This window comes from Terrapene carolina, unplaced genomic scaffold, assembly GCF_002925995.2.
Source record: "Terrapene carolina triunguis isolate 2854851 unplaced genomic scaffold, T_m_triunguis-2.0 Scaffold192, whole genome shotgun sequence".
Classification (NCBI taxonomy): Eukaryota; Metazoa; Chordata; order Testudines; family Emydidae; genus Terrapene; species Terrapene triunguis.
The window spans coordinates 16,090,864-16,116,848 of NW_020664543.1; the positions used below are offsets into that span (position 1 = coordinate 16,090,864).

General features: G+C 48.8%; 1 protein-coding gene across 1 annotated transcript in view; it reads right to left on the bottom strand.

Moving 5' to 3' along the window:
* UBE2O (ubiquitin conjugating enzyme E2 O) overlaps window positions 1–25,985 on the bottom strand; it is a 93,953-nt gene continuing 67,968 nt past the window's right edge. Inside the window, exons 6-18 of the mRNA XM_026654440.1 lie at window positions 25,351–25,494; window positions 24,921–25,030; window positions 23,771–23,921; window positions 22,170–22,675; window positions 18,403–18,557; window positions 15,713–15,825; window positions 13,677–13,805; window positions 11,732–11,821; window positions 8,477–9,137; window positions 7,383–7,519; window positions 6,544–6,747; window positions 5,559–5,616; window positions 1–3,956 (exon numbers count right to left, since the gene is read on the bottom strand). Coding sequence (XP_026510225.1) covers window positions 3,181–3,956; window positions 5,559–5,616; window positions 6,544–6,747; window positions 7,383–7,519; window positions 8,477–9,137; window positions 11,732–11,821; window positions 13,677–13,805; window positions 15,713–15,825; window positions 18,403–18,557; window positions 22,170–22,675; window positions 23,771–23,921; window positions 24,921–25,030; window positions 25,351–25,494 — 3,234 coding nt within the window. The 3' untranslated portion in view covers window positions 1–3,180. The remainder of the gene's footprint in view (window positions 3,957–5,558; window positions 5,617–6,543; window positions 6,748–7,382; window positions 7,520–8,476; window positions 9,138–11,731; window positions 11,822–13,676; window positions 13,806–15,712; window positions 15,826–18,402; window positions 18,558–22,169; window positions 22,676–23,770; window positions 23,922–24,920; window positions 25,031–25,350; window positions 25,495–25,985) is intronic.

Below are 25,985 nucleotides of genomic sequence, written 5' to 3' on the forward strand. Positions count from 1 at the left end.
TTTAATGGCAAATCACCTTTTTCTCCTTTATTACATCTTCATTAGCCAAACCAAAAAAAAATTTTGCAGGTAAAAAAAAAAGTAAGTCACACAGCACTTTATACATATATGGTAAGCAACCCAGCATTCACATCTGCACGTGAACAACACACCTCTAAGCATGGCCTCGGTAATAGTCAGTTCCATTGTTTGTTTTTAAATACTGTACAGAATCAAGGCTACAAACTGATTTTGTAATATTTCTTCCCCGCCCCTCCCCAGCACTTCAAACAGTTACAGGCTGTTCTTATTTGTACATCGCAGTGTCAGGTAGCCAGGTTTAAGGCTAACAATATGCATCATGCTTTGGCTTTTTGTGTGGTTTTTTTCAATTTTTTTTAAGGTTTTGCCTTTTTAAATTTTGTTTTTAACCTTTAAATATTACATACGTACACCAAAAAAAAATGACATCGCTGCAGTGTGCTCAACAGCAATCTCAGCCCCGGAGCTTCACATGATCAAAAGCGTAGAAAACTTGTAAACCTCTGTGCGCATCTCAGTTAGGGACAGACAGCTCCGAAGAGCTGGGAAAACTCCAGCAATGCTATTAAGGGACAGGAGAGCCTCCCCCCTACCCCCCACCTCCCCAAGGCCAATAAGCAAGAGCTTTCCCAGCTGAAAACTCCAGGATCCTGTGCAAAGCTCTTGGTTATGATGAGAGAGGCAGACTTCTTGGGAGGGGGAAGGACTCATCTGGCACAGTCAGGCTGGCTCTCACAAATGGCATCTCTTCTCCCACCACCTTCCTCCAAGCAGATCAGCTCCTACAGCTGGCATTTGCTATGGCTACTCTAGTCCCCACTCTTCCAGGAGAAGATAAAGAGAAACAACTAGAGAGAGAGTGTGTGTGTTGTGTGGGTGGGCAATGCTAGAGACCCCCAGGCACGTGAGCAGATTCTGTTCTCTACTTGTGTCTTTCTAATAAGTAGCTTGTCAACTCCTCCTCCCTCGTCCCTTTGCAGAGAGAGGAATGCAGTGACACACCGAAGGAAATGAGTCTGTAAGTCGTCGTCTGGCCTTCAGTACAATAAGTAAGACGTCTAGCAATGTGTGGAACAACCCCCTGCACCAGATGCCTCACTCACCCCCAAAGGACAACATCAGTTAGCGTCCCACCCCTGCCCTTTGACACTGGAGTCCGTTTTCTTGCTCATGAAATGCTGGCTAGCCTGGAGGACAGCCACGGACTACTGCATCAGACCCCCCCCCCCCCAATGCTACTGCTGCTCAAGCCTAACATGCAGCCACCCCCACAGCTCCCTAATCCATTGTGGCAGCTAGTGCGGAGGACTCTGCAGTGCTGACATGGAGACCAGAGTGTGAGAGACCCAGTCCCAGTGGCACACTGCTCCAGCGGGGAAGTCCGACCCCAGGCTGGATGTACTCAATGGGACCAGGAGACGGCCCTTATCAAATTTCTTCCAGTGGATAATGGGCAGTCACGCTCCAAACCCATCCAGGCAGCCAGGAGCACTTTGCAAACGCGGCGAGACGGCCTGCTGACGCTTCCGTCCTCAGCTTTGAATTCAGAACCCCGACAGCCCCTGGCTTTGGCAGGGGTAACAGTGGCGGGAGAGCCGGCAAGGAGGAATTGGGTTTGGTTTCCTGTGAGGAATTAGCCTTATTTCCCATCTTTACTAGCCACGCTGAATGAGAAGCCTAGCTATTGCTTCTGTGTGGAAGCCTGGCATCGCTAGCTAGTTTCATCGGCTGGGAAGGACACAGCTGGCCCACCTCTGTGGCAGAAAACGGGCTTCTCTCATCTACGGCGGACGGGAGCTTGTTGTCAGGCTCGACTCCTGACAAATCTAGCCGGGCTTGGTCGGGGGTCTCCAGCAGTGCACAGAAAGCACTAAAAGCAAACTGCAGACACCCTGACTAGAATGCCCCCAGATAGTCCCTGCTTTCATCATACCCCCTTCAAAGTACTCAGTGTAACCCCCTCTCCGCTATCGCACACATGTCCCACTAGCCGTTTCCTATAGCTACCCGGCAGCACCGTAGATAGCATTACGGATGTACATGCAAGGTCTCCAATGCTGCTGGCTCCCGGCCTGTGCAGGGCTGGGGATGAGTAGTGGCTCACACAGTGAAAGCTGTGTTTGTTAAAGATGCGGTGTCCTACTGCAGCCCGTGCTGCCGCAGCAGGAGTGAAGTCACACCCCCACAGGTACAGGTCTATACTTGTGATCTAGCCTCAGGAACAGCTGTAGCCTGAGAAATTTATCAACAGCTGAAGTGGTGCAGAAGCATCAGCGGCACTAGGTTTAACATCCACAAGGAAGCTACATCATCTACCCTAGATCCACCTTTGCCGCTGATCAATTGGACATGAGCTGAAGCAGTGCACATGGGGCTCCCAGGCTCCTGCTGGATGGAATAGTGCCAGCAGGAAGCTGACTCGTGTACGTTTGCAAAGTGCAAGCAGGTCTGGCGAGGACGGGGAGTGGAAATGTGTTTACTATTTTGGAGAAATTACTTCCAGGCGAGAGATCAGAGGGCTAGGACCACAGGGAAACCCCAGGGTATTGCCCAGGGCTGAACAGGAGCCTGTGTAGCACTTCATCTCTGCACCCTAAGTACTAAACAAAGGAGTGGGTGAGCTGAGAATCTGCCAGTGACCAGCTACGGGAAGGCACCCCTGTAGGGAGCAGGAGACTTTGATGCAACCAGAGTCTAATGTCAAAGTATTCTCAAGCTGGAACAGACTTCATGAAAGCCACAAGACGTGGTAGTGAAGGGAAATGGAAGGACTGGGAGGACACGGCCTCTCAGCACCGGATACCACAGTAACCATACCTTTAGGGCTGAATCCCAATTGGGGTCAGACATAGCAGCCAGGGAGTGGAGCCCACTGTGCACAGAGAGGTGCCCGGGGACCAAAGAGCACAGAGGGTCCCAGCTGCAAGACTGCTTTGGTAGGCTCACAACTCCTTACAGTTCAGGATCAAATGAACATGAGGAATGGGGGAGGGGTTGGGAGAAGTAAAGAGCCAGGAATGAGCTATTTGGGCTACTGCCTTCTTTATAAACACACCCAACTGGGGAAGAGAGCCGGGAACAAGCAACGCCAGTGTATTGAGAACAGCGTTTGCTGCTTTCCCCTTCTCTTCTGCATCTGTCTGCCCCTAACCCGACGTTTCACTTGTCCTCTCTCCACTCAGGGATATTGGCCTCTACTAAGGCAGCCCGGTACTGCTGCAAGACACCACGGATGCTTTTAATGAACCCCTTGGACAGGGGGAAGAGGGGAAAGCCGATGTCAGGGTAACCACTCTTCTCGGGGAGGAAACTCCTGTAGCTCTTTCTCCTTTTCTTTGGTTTCACACTAGGCTGCGAGGCAGCGTCCTGGGCGGCTTTACACTCGTCCGTTAGGTCTCTCGCCAGGGTGAGCCCTCTGGCGTGGCCCGTGCTCTCGGAGTCTGAATACTGATGGCCGTCGCTGGGCGCGAGCGTCGAGGCTCCACATCCAGAGTCTTCCAGCTCCTCCTTCCCTTCTAGCGCCAAGTCGGAAAATTCGGCCGCCGCCGCTGCCCCCAGCTCCTGCTCCAAGGGGCTGCTGTACTCGCCCTGAAATCCCATACTGTCAACCGGGCTCTCGGCCAGGGTGCCACAAACAGAAAGGAGAGAGGAGGAATCAGCCCCATTGGGCTGCTCGTGGCTCCTTTCCACCAGCTCGTTAGTCTCCAGCCAGGACTCTATCCGGTAGACCAGGCGCCAGCCGTTGCAGCGGAAGTGCTCGCGGATCTCGTGCTCGAAGACCTCCACCGGCTTGCGCAGCATCTGCATCATGGACTGGACCACGCGGATCAAGGCCATCTCGTTGTAGCAGCGGCTGTTCTCGTAGCCCTCCTGAAGGCCCCGGTCGCTGTCGAACCCTGCCTCGTTGTAATAGGGCTCATTCACTAGGATCAGTCCTGCCAGGAGAGAGGGAGAGCGAAGAGTTAAACGGAAACCTCACACTGACCTGTGACCTAAAGGGAGAGCTGCTAGGCTCTGCCTTTGCTGAAGGGTGCTGAGGCCTCAATCTATCACTGCCCTCCCCACCAGGAAGCTCCCTCCAGCTTCGGCTGTTGCCATCTCGACCCCTGCAGCACAAAGATGGCAAGCACGGGTGCAGGCAGAGGGAGCAGCAGAGCAAGGTTGCCATGCTGGACTGGTAACGTGTGGCAATCCGGGCAGGTGCATGTCTAGCTGCTGCGCCAGCATTTCATCCGGCCTCTGACGCTGCTTGGGACACTTGTGAGAACACGTCTGGTGGCCTCCTGGCAGGGGCTGGTGGTCATTTTTCAGACTATAGGAACACCTACCGTGAATGGCCTCTGCTTGGGAGAAGCCCATGACTGGACTAGTAACAGGTACAGATGCTAGCTCAGCATGGGTGAGGGACATGGTGCACTGCCAGGACAGAGGGGCACCGGAAGAGTTGGTGAAGGGGGAAATATTTCACAGGCCTTGCCTGCGCTGTGTTTAACTCCCCACTTTTCAGGGCCAAACGCATGAAAAAAAGTGTTGTAACAGAATCAAACCATTCCTTAAAGTGACACCCAAAGCTGCTTTTAGCGCCGACTGGGCCACATTTCCTTTTGTCCTTTTCCTTTCCAGCCACTGTCTCTGGCACAGCCGCGGGCAAGTCACCCACACCGAGTTCTCTCCGGTTGACATTTTAGGCTGGTTGTTCTGCCTGGGTGTGGTGATGACACGGCCAGCGCCACCCTGCTGGCAATGCCCCCGACTGCTTTAATGCTCCTGACGGTGGGGTCATGACATTTCTCCCACGACCAGGCAACAGAAAGGAGAGGTCTGAGGCTGAGCTCGCAGCATTAACAAATCTCTCTGGTAATCCAGAGAAGTTCGCAAGAAGAAGTTGGGGGATTATCGGCTCTGTAGACAAGAAACAGCCTTTCTGTTCTGGGAAGAGACACCCAGAGGGCTGAGAGATCAAATAGCATAGACTAAATACTCCCAAGTCAGGCCTTGGCCTTTCTGGACAGCAGACTGCTTGCTAGAGAGTTTCCAAGCAGGGTTTAGCATTACCGGCTGTCTTGGTCAGGCAAGTCAGTGCTGCAGGGCTTGGGCATACCTGTGCTTCCTTTCAAAAGCCCACAGAGCAGTTTAGGAACCAGTGTGTAAACAACTGACGTGGGCAAAAATAAACCAGATGCTGGCGAGGCTGGTGACTCACTGCCTATAAAGAGAAGGACCCAGGCTCAGCAGCAACCTCAGGACCTGCCTCTTAGGAGCTTTTTTAGGCATTGGCAGCTGGCTGGAGGCGGCTGTGGTTCACCTTCCCAGGCACAGGGCAACAAGCGAAGGGCTAGCGAGGCCTGCTCTTGCAGAGGGGAACGGGGTGAGGGAAAGTTACAGGGACGGAAGGCAGCCAAAGACAGAGGGATGGGTAACAGCTTGCCCCTGCTGCTCTGAGATGGGAAAGTGTGCTCCTTCACACAGCCCAACAAGGCAGGGGGGGGGTCTCTCAGTGTCCCTCCACCCCTCACCGGCTCTGCAGCTGCATTTACCTTGGATAGAGATGAGCACCTGGAGAAGGCTGGATTTGCTGGTCCACCGTTCTGTGCCCTGGAACACACATACACGTTATCACAGACAGCTTGTCACGAGCAACAGCGAAAGCAGCATCCGTTCTGGTCAGCATTTAACACAGAAAACAAGGGAGGTGACAGTCCCCAGACTGCAGCTTATAGTGATCAAGGTGCACGCCAACATTTGCTGCCTGGGCCCGACCCCAGCTGCATTTGTGCACACCTATTTTAAAGGTCTGCGGGTACAATGATGGGCCAACTGCACTGGCTTCAGGCTGGGCAGATACTGTGGAAGCTTCCCCTGGACAGCTGCTTGTTCACCTTAATCCAGTATGCAGCACCCGCCCTGCTGCTCCAGAACTGGGGTCTCAGGTGGTGCCTGCACCAGCCCTGCTGATTGTGTCAATGGCTGGATATTTATTGTGGTGCCCGAACAGGAATGAGAGACCCTCCCACCCCTAAACTCACTGTGCCCCCTATGTCTTTGCTAAGCCTGTTTCCAGCATGCCTCGGCTGCTCACCGCAGAGAAGGCAAAAGAAAGGCCAGAAAGACCAAGTCTCAAAGGGTAGGAGAATGACCCCTGTTCACACTATGATCCTTGCGCACACCCTCAGTCCCAACAGGGGCCTGTGGCTAATACTAGCCAGTCCACAGCTCATCTTCCAGGGACAACCGTGGGTTTTGAGACACGCTTTCAAAACCTCTCTCAAACACTACCCTTTGGCTCTGTCTACTCCATCCATCTATCCAGAGTTCAAACCCAGACTACCAGGCCTGGGTCAAGCCCAATGCAGACAGGACCAGCACACAGCATGGACCCTCATTCCCCAGTTTGCTCTCTGAACTGGAAAACTGTCAGGCCTCTGGGGCCAGAGGGAAGCAGCAAACACCGCTGCCTAGTGGCGGAAGTCTGGCTCCGTTTAAAAGCCACGTGCCATGCAAAGAAATTGAAGACAGCATTACCTTTCCTATCCAGGTCCCCAGAAGGCTGACGCAAACCTTGCCGTTGTCGTACAGGTTGGGGTTCAGTCTCCCGCTGCACTGGGAGAGGTAGCGGAAGAGAGGGGGAACAGCCGGGTAGATGTTGGGTAACTGGATATCGAACAAGAAGAGGCCGTCTTCATAAGGAGTGCGTGTGGGTCCTTTAATAAGTGCTGAGAAGAGATCCTGTGAAGAGAGGAGATATGAGCACAAACAGGCAAGGGCTAGAGTGAATGCCAGGGCTGCCTTCTGTCCAAGGAAAAGAGGCAAGCCCTGGTAACAAGGCAGAGCTGAGTTTGGGGTGTGGGGAAGGAAGAGATAGAGGCTTTAATTAGCTTAACACTAACTGGGGACTTGGAGAACTAGCTCAAGCCTCGCAGATCTCCTGCGGGTGCTAGCTTTGGGCTGTGGTCTTTCACTTGAGAGAGACTGAACTTCACCCATCACACTTCCATCCGGCAGGCCCGGATGTGTGATCTGAAACAGGATTTCAAAGGGGTTCCACTCCACGACTGGCTACGCCCGCTGCCTTGTTGGCTCTCCACCCGATCACGCGCCTTGCTTAGCCTAATTACACAGCCCAGGTTTATTTGGTGAAGTAATTCTAGTATCAGATTCCCACCTACTCGTTGTTTATTACCAGGGCTCCTGGAAATGCAAAGGGGAGCCAATTTACTGTAATTATAAACTTCAGCCAAGTGTAGATGCCTTGACAGCTCAGAATAGGGGATTAAGTCTGGAACTCCCTCCTGAGCCTTAACGATCAGGCGACGCCCAGTCACTTTGCTAACACACAAACAGACTGGAGCACATGGACTTGCCATTCTGTCTTCAAACGTCTTGACCATGATGCCATCAGGCAGAGAGGTCGCCAGCAATGCCATTTCTTTCCTCACTGTGCTGAAGAACTTCTTGGCTTCTGGTGGTTGGAACTCCATTTTCTTAAAGGCGTGGGTATCTAAGGAGTGAGGGGCATTACAACCCATCAGATTACAGAAAACCCTCCTCCAAAATCAAATGCCTTCAAAGGGAAGTTTTTTCCCTCCCAACAATTGCGCCCAGTGTCATGGAGAGGAGAGAGAGAAGATACTGGTCAGTGAAGCTGGGGAAACGTGGCTGTATTGTTATAGGAGATTTCAAGCCATGAGTTAGCAGCAAGGCGCTACAGCCACTACGCTGCAACCACTTCTGGGCAAGAATTTACACCTCAGCCGAAGAGCTGTGTTAATAGCACCTTTTTCTCCATAGCTACAGGCTCAATGCAGAGGTTGGGTACGTTTTCCCAGCTGACCTGTCCAGGATGATCGGTTTGCCAGATATCTGAAGCTGTGCTGTCACCAATGCACCACAGAACAAGGCAGTCTTGTTTATTTCTGGCAGGTGAAAGTTGGTTTGAGTCAACAAGGACCACTTCACTCAGAGGAGGCACAATCGATACAAGAACATCAGCTGTCTCCATTCTGCTTCTCACCCTCCAGCCCTCCACCTTCCCCCAGCCAAGAAAAGCTCATTTCAAACTTGGTTGCAACGAGGTTTTCATGCTGGTAGGTTGTGGATCGCAACAGCCTTAGCGCCAATCTTTGAGGCAAGGGATTCCTACAGCGCACACTGTTGCAGAGCGTCCAAGTCAGAACAGCCAAAAGGGGAAAGAAAGGGAACCTGTACTACAAATGCAAGAGACCCAGGGTCACTTCCCAGACCAGACTCCTCTACAGATAGGAGCCCTCTTTAATTGCCCCTTCCTAAGTGACTTACGAATTCCAGATGGGTAATGCTTCTCCCCTTCTCCTAGAAGCAGGGCCATTGAGAGAGGGGGAGTGACTGCAGGGGACTCCTACTGGGGCACACGAGTCTCAATGGGGAAGGCAGTGGAAGAGTCTGAACAGTTAGTCTAACCCCAAGGTGTCACACTCACCTGGGGCATATTCCAGCACAGAGAAGACCTCCCCCTTGGCACTTGTGAAGGTGACTCCAGGCTTGCCTCCGCTCTGCTGGCAGAGCACTGGGGTCTCACTAGGCCACTCCGACCTCACCGGCGTCTGCGCCTCAGCTTTTTCTTCTTTCTTCTCCGTCTCCACCATAGCTTCCATCTTCTCCTCCTCCACAATGGCCACATTATCCAGGGTCTTCTTCAGATTCTCCTGCAGCTTTTTGATGTCGTCCAAGAACTTCTTCTCCCGGGTGGGCTTTTCGGGCTCTACTGTCGGCGAAGTGGGAGAGCCCGTCAGCAGCTGCTCCACAGTCATGTTCTTCAGGCTCTCTAAGATCTTGATGGCCTCCTTCAGCTCTCGGAAACTTTTTGGTGCTCCCTCTTTCCCAGCTTTCTCTGCAGTCAGATCAGCAACCGCCATAGCCACGGCACCCTGCACTTGTTCCTCTACTTTTTTCACCTCTTCCGCTACAGGCTCCTCAGGCTCCGGCTCTTCAGTTTTTGGGTGGTCGTCTTCCATAAGGCCGTTGTCCGTCTCCCAGCTATCGCTCTCATCCTCCCATTCATCGGAGGATGCCCCGCTGGTGCTGCCATCTACAGAATCATAGTCAGATTCTTCGATCTCCGATTCTATGTTGTACAAGTGCTAAAGGAATCAAAAACAAAGTAGTGAGGTGGTATAGGGCTGAAATCCATAGGCTTTATTTACGGCCATCTTGGATGGAGATAAATCAGTCTCTACTGTTAAAAGGAAACCGACAGTTAGAAACAGTGATCCTAGCAACACCAAAATCTCCCCAAAAGGCAATTTTTCCTTTATCTATGTAAGGTGCATTCTATCTGAGCTGAGTCCTGCACTTATGAAGCTCCGGTGATCTGGGTTCTGAATCAGCATTTCCCCTCCCCCCCCAGAAAATAGGGTGTTTGGGAATAGCCGGGTCAGTTTTAAAATGAACACGGCTGTCCCAAAAGCTGGGGCTTCCGTTGCAGACCAGAGAGAGCATGCATGCTAGAACTGCAAGACTGAAGTCCCAGCTTTCTGAACCCCACACAAATTTTGCAGGTGTTAACGTGTCAAATTTGTATTTCTGTTTTTGCAACTGAGCCAGCTGCTGTGTGAATACAATACCCCAGCTTGGCTGTGTCTGCATTCCATGCATCTACAGAAACAATGCCTGAACTAGCTAGAATGCGCATGTTTCATTATCTTCTTGTGTGGCACATTGTAACTGCTATTGGCGCTCTGCTATGAATAGTCTCCAACCACTGTACTTCACTGCCACTTTTTAAAGTTTAATTGGGATACGGAAGCCTTACTAGAATTGCTGACCTGACTCTTTTATAAATGTGCTTTCTCCCTACCCCTCTTCACTATGTACCCTGAGAGTCTAGCTTTCCCAAACTCCATCACAACCCCTCCCCCTCCACCCCCATTCTTGCAGCTCTAAGTTTCAGGGGACTTCTGTGTGTGTTACATTTCTCTCAAAGACAGCCTTGCAAAGCAGACATGAAAATGTATCAACTCAGATACAAATTCGACTTATCTATCCCCCCGTTTGCCATCTGGGGGGTGGGAAGAAAACCTAATGGATAGCTCCAGGACAAAAAGTAGTTTGTAAGGTGTATTAAAGAGGTTTGTACGATGGGAAGTTTTAATCCTGAACTTCTGAAAGTTCAAGTGATGTTGCATAAAACCCATACAGCTCATAAAAAGACACACACTGATCACAGTAGCTAAAAGCCAGGCATGCAGATATGCTGTACAAGCTCTCCACACACAGAGCTCTGCCAAGGAGCCTCAAAATCCCCACCTGCACCAGCACAGTTATGCCAGTCGCAGGCCACTCAATAACCAAGTGCCAGCTAAGATTAGATCCTGGGGACCTAGACCAAGGCCACCAGACTTCCTGCTCTTGTGGCCTACCCCAAATCTGAGTCGAAAGGCTACTTTGTCAGCCAGTTATGCCATCTTCATGGTTATTTTTAGATCCACTGAAAGTGCCCAACCTGCTAGTCTCTGGCACACGCACAGAAACGAAAATTACAGTTCTCAACAGATAACTTAGGATCTCGACATTCACCCAAGTCCTGTAATTACATGTTCAGACAGAATCCCAGGGAACGGAGTGACACAGCTTGCTGCAGAGGCGCGGTGTGAGAGCAGCTCTTTGTGGAGCACACACCAGACCTTTGATTCTGCCTGTGATCCGGTCACATGTGACAATAGGGGGAAGGGAGACAGCAGACTGCTTTGTAACATCCTCTTCCATTTCCATAGTGCAGGCATTGTAATTAATGCAGAGCTGCTTGAGGTTTTTTTTTTTTTTTTTTTTTTAAAGTCTTGATCAACAACTGCTTTCTGCACATGAATGAGCTTCTGTAGCAAGAGAAGCGATGTGTTCTGTGCTGCTCTGATAGGGGATGGGACCCTACAAAGGCAGGTATTCTATTTTATTTAGAATGTCTGTCATCACTAAAAAAGATGAGGAGAGGAGAGACGGGACTAAAAGGTAGGCAAAGACAGGCATTCGAAGAGAGCTCAAAGAACTGGGAAACAAAGATGTGGAAGACAAAGTAAAGTGGTTCATTAGGCAGTGGATTAATGCGTTGTCTTTCTTGGTTTTTGCACTGTGCTCACCTCTAACTGTTCCTCTGGGGAGAGATTTGGGATCGAGTCCTAGGTTAGGTCACCATTTAGTGGTTCTAGTCCAGATCCACACATCAAGTACTACCATCTAATTTAGTGCAATAGCTCAGCAATGGTCTAGAGCTAGAACAGCAGGGGTTTCAGGGCAGACTGTGATGCGTTAGCAAAACAGAGCAGTGACTGGGCTCGAGTGAGGGTCACTGGCAGATCTCTGTGGACAGAACTTTCTCACGCAATAATTGCATGGAAGCCCCATGATTGGATTACTGGGGTGCTGCAGGTCAGGAAGGAGGGTCATTGGTAGAGCTGTGGGCATACACTGGGGGGGTGGGAATCTGGCTCTACAGTAACAATCTAGACAACCCCATCTTCTCAACACTCAGGAGCCATGAAAAGAGGTCATCAAATTCAAAGTTAGTTTTCAAGAAAAGGGAGAGACCAAACAAGACCAAGCACTTGTATGTCTAGGATTACAGGAGTGGGAAATCCCCCCATCACACAGGGGTGAAGGTAAAAGGAGAAGGAGGAAACATAATAAGATTCATTTACACAGACTCCAGCAGTATTTTTGCATCCAGACAGGAGCACCTTACCTGAGGCAGAATAATGGTCTTGGAATTATCAGCCCAGACTACTTCTACTTTGCTGCTGACATCAACGCGAGCCACCTGTCCTACCGAGGGCTATGGGAACAAGAGCAGCAAACAAAATATCACCACCTCTTTCTTAAGTACAGAGAATGAAGGCTTTGAGAAATCGCTTTTCTCCAGGTAACTGAGGCAGGTCAACAAGCTTTTGGCGTGGGAACGCAGTGAAACCATGGGCTGCAGCAGGAGCAACCAGGCTGCTGAGATTCTATTTAGTGGGGAAATGTTTCCATGAAAAACTACCATGGACACTAGAAAGTCACCACCTCAGGAATCTGTGAATCATATTATATGATTACTTCTGACCAACATCATCATTATAAAGCTCCAACCCGTGAGTATGGAAAGTATTTTTGATTGCTTAGATGGCTGTAAATGGGATCCTACCGCCATTTCTTTGGCTTAGGGGGCCATCTAGTGGTAGTTCTAAGAATTTTGATTTTGAGACAGCTCAGTTGAAGGAAGACACACAAACTCTGCAGTTTGTTCCCGGAGCCCAGCACTTGGAGATATCCTATCTCCTAGAACTGGAAGGGACCTTGAAAGGTCATTGAGTCCAGCCCCCTGCCTTCACTAGCAGGACCAAGTACTAATTTTGCCCCAGATCCCTAAGTGGCCCCCTCAAGGATTGAACTCACAACCCTGGGTTTAGCAGGCCAATGCTCAAACCACTGAGCTATCCCTCCCCCATCATCTCAAGATGATGATGTCTTTGTAGGCGGAGCAGAAACACTGCCCCATCTCAAGTGAGTTCTAGGTCTTAGGCAGTAGGGCAGGAACACAGTCCTACCACAACTTCTATGAGAGCTGGGGCCTGTCTACCTAGCCCATGGCAGCCAGCCGCCCAGCCTAGGCTGACGGGATCGGAGTCGAGGGGCTCGCACTCCTGCGCTAAAGACAGCTGCGTAGACAGTGCTTTGAAGTTGCAGCTCAGGCTGGCCCTCGAGATCTGAGGCTGAAACGCCAAACGCGCCACATTCGGCGTTTTAAACCCCACGTTTAGTGCATTCAGAATAAATAGCTTCTTAAGCTGGAACAAAGTTTATCCAGGCCAGGTGAGCAGCTTTAGATGTGCATTTCATGCTGCTGGAGCTTAGACATGCTACTGCTACTTGGCCTATCAGAGAGCTGAGAAGTCTTCCTACACTTCTACCCTGCGTCTGCTACCCTCGGTTAGTGTAAGAGTCACTTCTAGGGTCTGCAAGACCTGCAGCCTTAAGGAGGCCCACTACCAGTGAACAGCTCACGTTCTTTCCAAAAGGGAGGTCCCCCTCAGACCTCTCCTGACTCCTTAATCCAACTTAAACATGTACATTCAGTTTATAACAATAACAGCCTTATTTCTCAAGGCAGAACAAATGTCACTAGCTATAGACAAACTGATCTTCAATCTCCCTTTGTTTGGGGCCGCCCTGGACTTTCCATCTTAGAAGTGATACTGAAAACCCAGTGTGGGATCCCTACACAGATACTTGCTGGATTTAAATTAACTCAAACAAAATTCATTCTCCATTTTTGGTTCCAGTTGCTTTGACTTTCAGGGCAGGTTTAACCCATGTTTCACCCTGGCAAAGAGGACTTCAGTGCGACCTCGGTTAAAATCTGAGATTGTGCCTACTTAGGCCTCCAGGTTTATATCTTCATCCCAGTGCCCTCTGAATCTGTCCAAGGTGGACAAGTGCCTTGTACACATGGGACCTTTCAGGCTAAGCTGGGGGCAGAAAATGCAGCGGCATCAGGCAACACGAGAGGCTGGGATTTTCAAAGAAGGTTGTGGTCACTAGGTGCCCAAATGGGACTTGGGGAATCCAACTCTCTTAGGTCCCTTAGGAGATCCCAGCTAAGATGACTGCAGGCTGCTTCGGGCAACATGAGCATGCCTGAGACTCACCTCATCTTCCTTGGCCAAGGCTCCCTCCTCGGCATTGCCAATGCGAATCACGATGTCAGTGGTTCGGAAGCGGAAGTCGGGGTGATCGGCAATATCATACACGCTCACATCCTCTTCCTCCCCCATCAGCTGGCATCGGAGAGAACACATGCGCGTTAGCGTCAAACTATCGTTCTGATTTCTAGATTCTGTTTTTGACACTTAAAATACTTCCTGCATCTGCAGTTTGGTTCCCAGCTCTGGCGGCCACTTGACATCTTGTGACCATGCGCTGTTAACTCTTTCCCTCATTCTTCTGCTTTCACAGCTGGTGCCTGCTGCTGTGCTCTGCTATTTGGTATTACATGCGCCACCTCAGGAAAGGTACTAAGGGGTAAGTTAGCGTCCTGTCTTTTCACCCAGTTCAACCTCACCTTTTCTCTTCGGTTTTATGCTGTGTGAATCATGAGCCAATCTGGGAAACATTGTACAGCCCCTGTGAACATCCAGCCTTCACAAAAAGAGCTAAAGGGTGAGCTGAGCCGAGCCAGAGAAGACAGGATTTATTCTGGATACAGGTTCCATGATATCTGAACCATGACATCTGGTAGGAGGGTTGGATAAAAGGCTCATCACTTTAAATAGGAAATAGCATTCCCCCCACCCCACCTCCCCAAGGCGGCTCACCTTTGCTTTCGCTCTGAGAAAAGCACCACTATTTACTGGCACGAGGAATTGGTTAGACACAGGAATGTGTCTCTGGGGCAGTCGGAGGTTACGTCTACGCTACAAATTACTTTGGTATAACTTCCGTCGTTCAGAGGTGTGACTACACCACATAAGCTATACTTGAGCAATGTAAATTATACCGACCTAAGCGCAGGTGTGGAGAGTGCTTCTCCCAGCACTTCTCCCACTAACATAGCTACCGCCATTCACGGAGGCAGGCAATATTAAGCCGACCCGAGAGCTCTCTCCCGTCGGCTTAGAGCACCTTCACCAGAAGCGCTACAGCGGTGCAGTTGTGCCGCTGTAAGTGATGTTGTGTAGACATAGCCTGAGATTTCGTTCTAAGCGTGAACTAGCCCTGGTCACTTATACCGCATGCACCACCCCGCAGGAGGGGTAAAGGGAGAACGAGCCTGGTTTAGAGGGGCCATGGCAGCACTCCTCCAACTTGCCCACAGCCTAACAGGAGCCTGCAAGGTGAAATGCTCTGAGCTCCTGCACGTGATGGGGGAGGAGGATGCGGTCTGTAAATGGGGGTGAAGGGTCAAGAGCGCTCTCATGGGGTTTCGGACGACCACTGAGCGATGGGCTTCTCTGCCAACTAGCAGAGGTGGAACAAATCAGAGGCCCAGCACCAAAGCTTTGAGAAATCAACTGTGGTTGCTTGTTTCAGCACCAGCCTCTCTCCTGGGCAAAGGCTAGCGACGGCAAGCGTGTACGAGGACAGAAATTCACGGATAACTGAAGGGAAAAAACCAGCTGCTCCAGGATGATGGGGTGTGCAAGTCTTTGAACACGTCTGCTCTGTGCCAGGTCACCACCCACAGAAACACAGGCTACGTCTACACTGCATGCTTCTTTTGGTGGTGTGTAGAGTATATACTTGGGTAGCCCCCCGAGCATGGTTTAAGTAGCAGTGTGGACAGGCGAGTAGAGCACAGACACACCTGAAGGGAGCGGGTATGTACCCTACACGGCTCTCTCCTCACCCAAGCACTACCTTCCCCCCTATGCTGCTATTTTCAGCCATGTGGTGTCCCACTTCCTCCCCACTGCTGGAGCCTTTCCCCTCTGCCAGAGCTTTTCACTGACACACGTAGCTACACCCCCAGTGTGGACGTGGCCTGCTTTTCACGGCTGCGTGTAGCTACATGTACACTTTGTGCTGCCTCAAGAGGCGTGCTGAGAAAAATGTCCCCATAACCAGTCTGACACCAGAGCAGTAACATGCCCCACTCCCCTAATCCCAAAGGTGACTTATTTCAGGGCGGAAGCGTACAGAGTAAGCGCTGTTGTGTACTTCATTCCTCGCAAGCTGCTTCACCTACCTCGACATCGTCTCCGCTGGCCTTCAGCTTGAACCACTTCACCATACAGGTGCGGCCGATGTGGTCGCCTGACTGCACCACTCCGTACACAGCAGGGTCCTGGGAGGTCTGAGCTTTTGGTCAGGGAGGAAAATATCCAAGTGAAAAGCTGGACCAACAGCAACTGTTCTCAACTCTTTAGTCTGATCAATAAGCTTTGTTTGATCTTTCTTGCAGCAGCACCAGGGGAAGTCACCTTTGGCTTTACTGCGAGGCATTACAGCCCAGCAGCTCCACCTGAGACAGGGAAATCAGGAGGCTGGATCTTGTTACATTGGAGCTAGGGGTTGCCAACTGTCAAATTGTGAACGCATCCTTCACCTGTGTGCAATGCCAGGATGAAAGCAACAACTGAGCTGGGGTATTTTGAGCAAGTAAGGGAAGAGTCGTAACTTTACAGGGCCATCTAGCCAGAGGGTGGGGAGAGAGATCCGGGGTGAGCACACTTGTCTGTGGGGACTTGCAGTGCCTGATCAGTGGCCAATTCACCTTGATGCTCTGCTCTCTACAGTATTCAATGAAGAGCCAAAGAGTCCAATTCAAGTGTGGGTACTGATGGGCCAAGAGGGCTGCCTGGGATGGGCCGGAGCTACAAGGCGTCTCTTCCTCCATGATCATGATTTCCCACAACAGCTATGTTCCACTGGAACAACGAAACTGTCAGTCAATAAGGGGAGACCTGTGTGCAGGGAACAACCTTTCACAGAAGTTGGATTTGGACTGCGTCTGCCGTCAACACCATCCATGTAAAACTTACTGGCAATAAAACTCCTCAGTGGGCTTTATGGAGTTTGATTCCTCTCTCTTTCCAGGTTATAAAGAGCTTTGCCTGCAGCAGGTTGTGGGGTTTTCTGGGGGGTGATTGGCAGGGAAGGGAGGTGAAGGAGGAGGCAGGAATTCCTAGAAATTTGTCAGACAAAACTAGAACCTGGGCCTGACAATTTACTAGAAATTAATGAGATCTAGATGCTTGTTTCCCCTATGCAACTTTGGACGTCTCAGCCTCCATCTCTTGCTTCCACAAGCAATGCCTAACCCACAAGGACACAGCATCTCCAGCCCGAGGAATGAGTTACAATGACTAGAGCCTGCAAATCTGCGGATATCGGCTGCGGATTCAAATTCAGTATCCGCACAGGGCTCTAACAATGACCACTGGTAAAAGTGAACACAACACTCATCTCTGACACAGCTTTCCAACTATATATATTATAGACCCAACAATTAGAAACAATCCCTTGCCCCCAAACAAAAGCACTACACTTAGAACAATTTACTCCTACCTATGGGGGAAGAGGATGAAGAGGATTAAAGTTTTTTGGTTTTTTTTAATTAAAAGAGCCCTGAGGCTGCTCTGCCATACTGCGCTCATCACTGTCTGGAGAATCTAGATTTGATGGAGGCCCTGAACTGCTGCTAGGGAAGAGGGAGATGCAGGCAGTTGTTTCAAGCTAAGCCAAGCGCCATTCGTCCTTCACATTCACGAGCACTGAACTCCTGCAGAGAGTTGTGTCTCTTAGAACCGTTACTTAGCTCCTAAGCCTTGGGAAACTCAAAAGTGAGACGCTCCCCTACTTTTGGTGGGGTTTGATTCGTTTGTTTCTTGTGAGGAAAGAGGAAGAAAAAAGCCACTTTTAATCACAGAAAACTCTTTAGATAAATATAGTAGTGTGAGAACCTTGTTGGGAAGGCCATCCAGATAAAGCTAAACTGTGTGCGATTCATTCCTTCATCGCTCTAGTGTCGGGGCAGGCAAGTAAAAAAGGGTGACCTCAGATCAAGAGCGATCCTTTAGGGTTCCCAGGGAAAGGGGAGACTGGTTGTGTGCTAACAGAAAGCTGGCAAATCCAACTCATCCCCATCTATTTCACACAGGTTCAGCCCTATATAATAAAAGTTCTTTAAAGCCTACAAACTATGTCTATGTAGAGTATCAGGGGGTAACCAGGTTAGTCTGGATCTGTAAAAGCAGCAGAGTCCTGTGGCACCTTACAGACTAACAGACGTATTGGAGCATGAGCTTTCGTGGGTGAATACCCACTTTCGTCGGATGCACCCACGAAAGCTCATGCTCCAATACGTCTGTTAGTCTATAAGGTGCCACAGGACTCTTTGCTATGTATATGTAGAGTTACCTGAGCCATATTTAAGTGCTTGTTTCTTACTACACATTTGCACTTAAATAGAGGGGGTGCAATAACTGATTTTATACTGTACTAGAAAACAAAAAGCAAAAGGATAGCACTGGAGTGCAAAGGATGGTCTCATGGCAAAAGTACAGGCTGGGGAGTCTGGAGATTTGGGTTCTAGTCCCACCTCTATCACTGACTCAGTGTGTGACCTTGGGCAAGTCACTTAAGCCCTATGTCTCAGCATCCCTGTCTGCAGAACACAGACACTACTCTGCCCACCTCCCGAAGGGCTCGTGAGGCCAGACTCATTAATATCTGAAAAGCACTCTCAGAGTAGATTGAAGTCATTGGATTTTTTGGGGGTAAGTGTTATTGATTTTAACTGCTCAGGCACCTGCAAGATCATATGCACATTTTAAAAATCCAAACCAAAATAGACAATTGCAAAGCTCTCTTATTCCTTGTAACAAAAAAATGATGATTTGTTTTTTCTCCCAGAGCATATCTTTCACCCAGTACCTCTTTTGTCCACCACGAAGTCCCCAGGGCAAAACTCATTGTTGTCCAGATGATGGACTGGAAACAACTCGTTGGAGCGAATATTGGTCTCCACAGTGCCATCCTGCCACATCACATCAGCCGAAGTCATCGTGGTCACCACTTCTACAGCAACTCTGAACGTAAAAGACAGAGCTTAAACGAAGCTGCCACCCGCAGAGAGCAGAAGAGAATAAGCAGATCCCTCTGCCAACTGACTTGACCCATTTTGGGGGCTTGCCCCAATACAAGCAGCCAAAGCTAAGTGCACAGAGCAACAGTAGGAAAATCTGGGCTGCCAAACACTCAAAGTTCAAATGGGCACCCATGTTTCACACCTGGCACCAGTAAGTCAAGAGATGGGGTTTTAAGGTCAGGAACCAATACTCAGGCTGACTGGGTTCAGATATGCCTGTATGCCCATTTATGGGACAGATTTTCATTCACCACAGATCTGAAGTGATAACTTTTTCCCTTTGTAAGTCTGTATTTCAGGAAGTAAATGCCACACTCATTTCACTCTCACAGGAGCAAATTTACAGAGATACTAGAGCACATGAAGCTGCACACCAGCTGGAAGAGGGGTGAGATGGGGGACTTCAGTAGGGAAAAATCTTAGGTTCCAAAGGCTTGAAGTGCCTTCTATCTAGAGCTCTGTTGAAAGTTCTGAGAAATCTTTGAAGCTGGAGCCATGGGGATGAAAAGGAAGACTAAAGCTGCATATTATATCTCAGCCCTTTGGAGACAGATTTGACACTGCCTCTTCCTTTGAAAAGCAGAAAGGTGTTCAGTTTAAAGACAACAAAAACTTTACTTCCTGGCCATTCTCACATACGATCACTTCTACTGCATAAAGACAAACCCAAGCATAGAACAATCCTGTTTTGGACATGAGGGTCTCATCTTCCTGCCCCCTCTCGTTTTTAAACCTCCTAATCACACATACCCTTCCCACCGCCAATTCAGAAGCATTTGCTACAGTGCACAGTTTTCTTTACTCAAATACACCCATGGGTGCACATACTGCCATACAAAGAACCACACTGAACAGCATTCCTGATTTGGATCAGGTTAGCAAAATCTATGGAGCAACGGTGCCAAGCTACTTTTGCTAGAGGCTATACTCAGACCTTTAATAAAATATTAAATTAGTGACCAAGCTACTGGACATTTATGTTTAATATTCCCTAACGGAAACCTTTGCCGAAGAAGAATTAAGAATGAAAGCAAGTTCCAATAGGATCCAATGAACATCCCCAGAAGTTACACTTCACAAAAATTCTACAGGTTAATCCTCTCCTGGCAAATATTAGTGAGCCTGAAAATGAACGGGTCAGGGATCCAGCCAAGTCCCCATTGCCCTAGAATCATTCAATCATCCCATCAAGCCTTAACTCTGCCCCCATTTTGTTCGGTAATGGCAATATGCTACTGGATACATACTGTTGAGAATATTAGCTTTATTCATCCTTAACGTACAAAATCTCTTGCAAGTAGTATAGAAGGATGGGCAGTTTCCCAGTTCCTCCTTGCTTCTGGACCCCGTGGCTGGGCAAACCCCTCTTCTTCCACCTCAGGGGAAGCGGTAACAGCACCTCTTTATAGCACTATTCCAGCGAACCCTTAGTTAACCCCATCCATGCCTCCCACAGTGCAGGGTACACTCAATCACATGCTATTTTTCAGATACATCTTTACGGCTTTTGAACATCTCTCCTTATTAAAGCCAATAAAAGTATGGAGATATTGGAAGCTGTAATGGGCAAATAAATAAATACAATAGGATTTCCTTTTTTAGAGAGTCAACAGCAGAACGTCTCAGAAAAATTCTACCATGGGAGGAGTTATGTGGCATGTGACATTTCAGGGGGACTTGTTTCTTTATGGGGAAGTTGGAGGGTCGGTGTTGAAAGGAAGGTTTATAATAGGAAGACAGTTTTAACCTTTTTAAAGGAGTTAATTGCTGTTTGAAATGAAAGCAGGTGGCAATGGAATCCCTTAGTGGCACCCACAAAAGCTTCAGATGCTGCCCCGATAAAGCCATACGCATTTAACAAACTAAGCGAACGTTACAGGCTGTATTGCTTTCATGCAGTTAGAGGCACCCACGTGGCTGACCCATCAGATCTGGTACTCCAGCTGCATCGAGCCAATGCAACATGTACGTTCCATTCACTTCACCCTTTCCAACAGCATTTCAGCTGTTGTGCCTAAAAAGTCTCATCAGTTTTCTGTCTGGTTATTCAAGCAGTAGTGAGACACCCAGGGCATTTCATGGTGGTTAATGACCCAGCTGTCATATAACCCCTTTAAGTGCCATCTAGGGTTTCATGCTCTACAAAAAGTAACTTTTTACACTCTCCTTGCAGCAATGTCATGTCTTCAAAGAGCCCCAGGGACTATGTTCTATATGTTTGCCTTGCAATGGAGCCATCTGTCCACAGCTTAGATAAAAACAGGTCCCTGTCCACTGCCTTCTTCATGTCAGCTGCAATCAGCTATCAAAGCTGCCCATCTGGGACCCCGTTCAACTGCACTAGAAAGATAGAAGTTGTGTGTGTGGGGGAAATAGAGGCTACATACTTACTGATGCTATTTCCAGAAAATGCTACTCCTTTCTGGTGCCTTTCATCTTGCCCACTTTAACACTGCTCCCCTGAGCTCCAATGCTTTGGAACGCTTCTCCCAGGCTTTGGGAAAGTATTCCAGAGCGACAATGCTCCACTTATACTGAAGCAAATGGAGATAATCGAATGAACAGTGACTGAAGTATATTGTTTCCCACATTACTTCTGTGCTACCGGATCTCCCTCATCCTCACAGCTCACTTACTCCTCTCTGAGGAGATTCTCATCCAAGTATCTACATTTACTGCCAAAAAGGGGTGTTTGAAGCATGGATTATGTTAACTCCCTGGATGCCGACAGACTTATTTCCCCAGTGCTCTCGTGCTGCGGTTTTTAAAATTCTGTACAGACGGTCCCCGACTTACACAAGCATTCCGTTCTGGAATGCCTTGCGTAAGTCGAATTTTGCATAAGTCAGGAATGTATACCCAACAATTACGCAAAAAAAAAAAAAAAAAAAAAAAAAAGCTTACGGAACTTATGGAATTTTTCCCGTAAGTGCGGAGTTGCGTAAGTCGGGTTTGCGTAACCCGGGGAGCGTCTGTATATGAATCTGGTACTAGTGAAAGATGCTAATTCAACAGTCCTGAGACTGCAGAACAGGTATAGTACGGGCCATGAAAAGGCAGACTCCTCCACAGCCCCTGACAATGTCCCTCAGTGCTGTTCTGGAGGGATTATTTAAAGGTGACTGGACAGAGTTCAGTCTCCATCTCCATCCCTCCTTGGCCTCTTTGCTGAACTGCCAACAAGGGCATCATTTAATGTTGTATTTAGATGAAGCTCTTTGGAGCAGTATCACCTCTTCCTCTCTGTATGCACAGGGGATTACGCTTAGTTGAGGCCTCTAGGCACTACTGGAATATGACAGTATTGATTTTATGTGATGTGGACACCTTTCCATCCGCAGGTAGACTGAAACCAAACACATTTCACAATGGGCACTGGACAGCCATCAGAAGGTAACAACTGTTTGTTACTCCCAAGCCGTGCTCTCACACAATGTGCAAAAGGACACTCAGCCGGAGCTCCATGCTTACTCGAACTTGTGTGTGCATTTGAGAATTCAGAGAAGGGAAGCTTTAGCAAGGTGATTGACTGGGGATAGAAATCTGAACCTACCTGTCTCCTGGTTTAAACTCCCTGGAGATCTTCGTCTTCTTCTTCTTATGCTTCCGCTTCAAGTTTTTGATAGAGAGGGGAATGCTCTTCTTGCGCCCTATGCCGCTGCCACTCTGGGAAGAGGCAGTGGAGCTCGCCGAAGAGGTCACAGAGCTGGTGTCATCTGTGTCGTCGGCTGCCTCATCATCAGCATCTTGTTCCATTGACTGGAGCCTGTAGTCAGGTGACCCATCATCTTTCAACAGGAAAGGTGGCTGCTGTTGTCGCCCCGCTGCTGTGCAAGAAGTCTCCTTTCCCATTTCTTCAGGCTGCTCCTCCTTTATCTCCCCCAGGTTTAGTGTGCCATTGGCAGAGTCCCCTAGTTCACATTTGGATCTGGTTTTAAGTTCTTCCGATTTTTGGTCAGCAGCTGCAGTAGACTCTCCATCGGGCGGTTCATTGGTACCCTGAGAATCTGGGGTGCATGACATGATCTTCACAATCTGTTTTTTCAGCAATCTCCTCACCTAGAGAGAGCAATGCTGGCCAGTAAATAAACTGGAGTCTGGGTGCCTGTGCACACAGCAAACACGTTACACAGCCAACAGGAGGGACTATGTACAGACTACAATGTGACCCTCTTTGGCCCTTTTCACACTCCACCTATCTCAGAGCATTTTACAAAGCAATGAGCTATTGCTAATGGAGTTACCGTACTAGCACAGGCAGCAGCCAGGGAGAATATAAATAGTTTTACGAAGAGCAGGGGATGTTGGCTAGGGCACTGGGTATTTACATGACTATGCAAGAGTCCAGGTGGAAAATCCAGTTCCGATGGCTCTTTAATAAAACTATATTCAGTTTATATAGGAGCTTTCATAATAAAAGGCACTAAGAAACTTTACAAAATTAACTAAATGGAATGTACAAAGCTACACAGGCGGCTCCTCTCCTTGCCACTGAAATGCAGCTACCCTTGGATGGTACATGGCACTTAGTTGTTGGTCAACACAAGACAGTTCAGCACAGGAAATGAATGCTTTCCCCAATGTGTTGCTGTACTGGAGATTTAAGTGACCAGAGTAAGATTCTGCTAGGAAACCAAGTTTAACATCCCTAAAGTTATGCAAAAAAAAAAAAAAAAAAAAAAAAGGGTTCTTTAATGGCCCAAGTGGTCAGGACTTCAATATTATGCCGAAAAGATGGCACCTCTAACACCACAGTTGCCTGCTGGCACTTTGCTATGGCACTGGCTTTGTAGTGCTGCAGAGAAAAGAATGCCACCAACTGTACGGCTAACCCCACTTCCTGCACCATGTAGGTGTTCCCAGAGGGCCTCATCCAAGTAACTGATCCAGCCCAAACCTGCTCAGCTCTATGCGATAGGATCCTTGCACAAGGTGACAGGATTGTAAGCACTACCGAGCCGTTACACTTTACTGGGTCACATTTCCTATACCATGTGACTTTTATGGGAAGATTTAGGTTTTAAAAGGAGCATTTAAAATCCAGGCTACATGAATCCCAACCACTCAAGCAGATGTGTTTGAAATACAAGTCGTCCAAGTACCCGCCTCTCACACTGCCAGCTAAGCTAGCCCATCACTTTCCTGGGAACACACCTTCTTGGCGACTGATCCTTCCCCCAGAACACAGTTTCTCTCTGGGCATTCACAAGTGATTTTTGCAGGTTCCACTTTGGCAGGAAATACGTAGAGGCATCTTTCCCCGAGCTGCCTCTGTGCATGGTCGAAGCACCCCAGACGCTTTACTCTGTTAAGAGTGAGAAGATGAAAACCGTTACCTCCCCGGTCAGCCTCAGAGCAAGAGATAACGAACACCCTAGCGATGAGTAGTACCTCCACATGGGTAGCGGGTGCATCAGCATATGCACACCAGTCCTGTACATATGCTGACGTATGCGCGGTCCATGTGGGTGGCACTAATTAAAATGGGAACAATTTTGCATTACAACTAACGTTTCCCAGGAGACTAGAGTTCTTTAGTCTCTCTCATACACACCCAGAGATGTAAGGGAAGAGCTATAGGGTATTTCCAGGCTACCTGGGAACTGGGAGGAGAAGAGAGTAGCCACCTCCTCCACATACAAGGGCTAGTTACTCTTGTCAACCTCCCAGAGAGAATTAAAAATAGGCATTAATAGTTGGTATTTGCTTTTTCTTTCCGTAGGCTGAGAACTCCTGCTCCTGAAGCTACCTTCAGATGGGACTGCACTGCTCTGTTCTCCTACAGAGTTACAAAACTCACCTACCCTCTTTCCTCACTTCAACGGAGTACCGTATGGCCAACACAAATACTCTATGGCCTGCAGGGGGCATCAGATGCTCCTCAACACTGGCACAGCTCCTTGGCTGGCCAAGCAATGTTAGCTGCCTTCCCTTCCCATTTCTGAAATAGAGTTTGGAGCTGTAGGATTCAAAGGTTCAGTCCACTGCAGCTAAATGACGGACAGAAGGGGAAGAGGAAGTTGGCTGCTTTCTCCCTGCTGTTCAGCTGGGGAGCACTTCTATTGGAGGAGAGCTTGTGATGTCAGCCCTTCTGCCATTCAACTAAAAACCTGCACTAGCCAGTCAGATGATGCTCCCCTGCTGCTGGGAGACAGGAAATGGCTGGAGTAAAGCTCCCTATGTAGGGTGCTGATGACAAAGTTGGATTTCTTATGTCTATCTGCTGGGAGAAGGGCAGGTTACCCACTGACTGCCCTGGCATCTTAGGATGGTGGGGAACACGGGTACTTTAAGCAGATCTCACCTGGACAAGTTCTCCTGCGTGATTACCGAAGGTGGGGGACTTACACTGTCAGTACCTCCAGGACAGAAACTTTTAGTGATCCAAGTAACCTTTAGTTCCACCACTTGTACCTGAAAAATGAAGCAGAGAGGAAGGGGAAGGAGAATGTCACTTTTTCCAGGAACTTTACTGAATCAGATTCCAAAGCCTATGGATTTTCAACACAGAAAATGGTTTTCGCTTCTAGATGGCTGGACCTAGCCCCTGGATTTTTAAGAAAAACAGCCGTGGGCGGCTTCTAATTGTGCTTCCGCACTGAGTAAGAGTTAATTGCATTCATCATGCTCCTGTAGTGCTCAAAATACAACAACTAATGTCTCAGGGGGTTCCAGTTCTTCCCGGAAGATTGTCCCCGTTCCCACAGTAAGTAGCCATGTGTCTGCTCACTAACCTCTTCCACCACCACTCTGAACTTGCTCTTTGTGCTCAGGACGGGCTTCACACCTGAAAGCCACTGCACACTGGAGAAGACTTTTGAGGGACCAATGAGGACTTGCCCAGGATAAAAGCCATATGAGTCATCAAAGAAAAGGCCCTGAAAGAAAAAGGCAGCATAAGGGAACTGTGTGTCAGAGAGCAGCTGATGCCTGAAAACGTTCTGTTGTGATGACATGGGATTTCCGCATTTCTCTTCCCTCGTTCTTGATCACTAAGGATATCTGTAAGAGAAGAGACCTGTTTGCAAGTCCCCTTGCGTCTATGCATCATTCCTTTGCTGAAGTCATCACATCAGTTTCTATAGCAACACAGTGAATATCACACATACACAAACAAGGGATTTCAATTTAGTGGGGAAGAGGCAGAGGTACTCTCAAAAAACAATTATCTTGATTTCATGCAAATGTTCTTAGTAACAAACAGTGTGGTCTAAGCACTGGGGTGGGCAACAGGAACCCCAGATTTCTTACACCTGCTCTCACAGGGACATTAGTGGCTTCTGGCAAATCACTGAACTTCTCTTCCTCTGCTTCCCCTGTTGCAAAATGGGAGTAATATTGCACATGTACCTGAAGGCCCAGTTAGGTG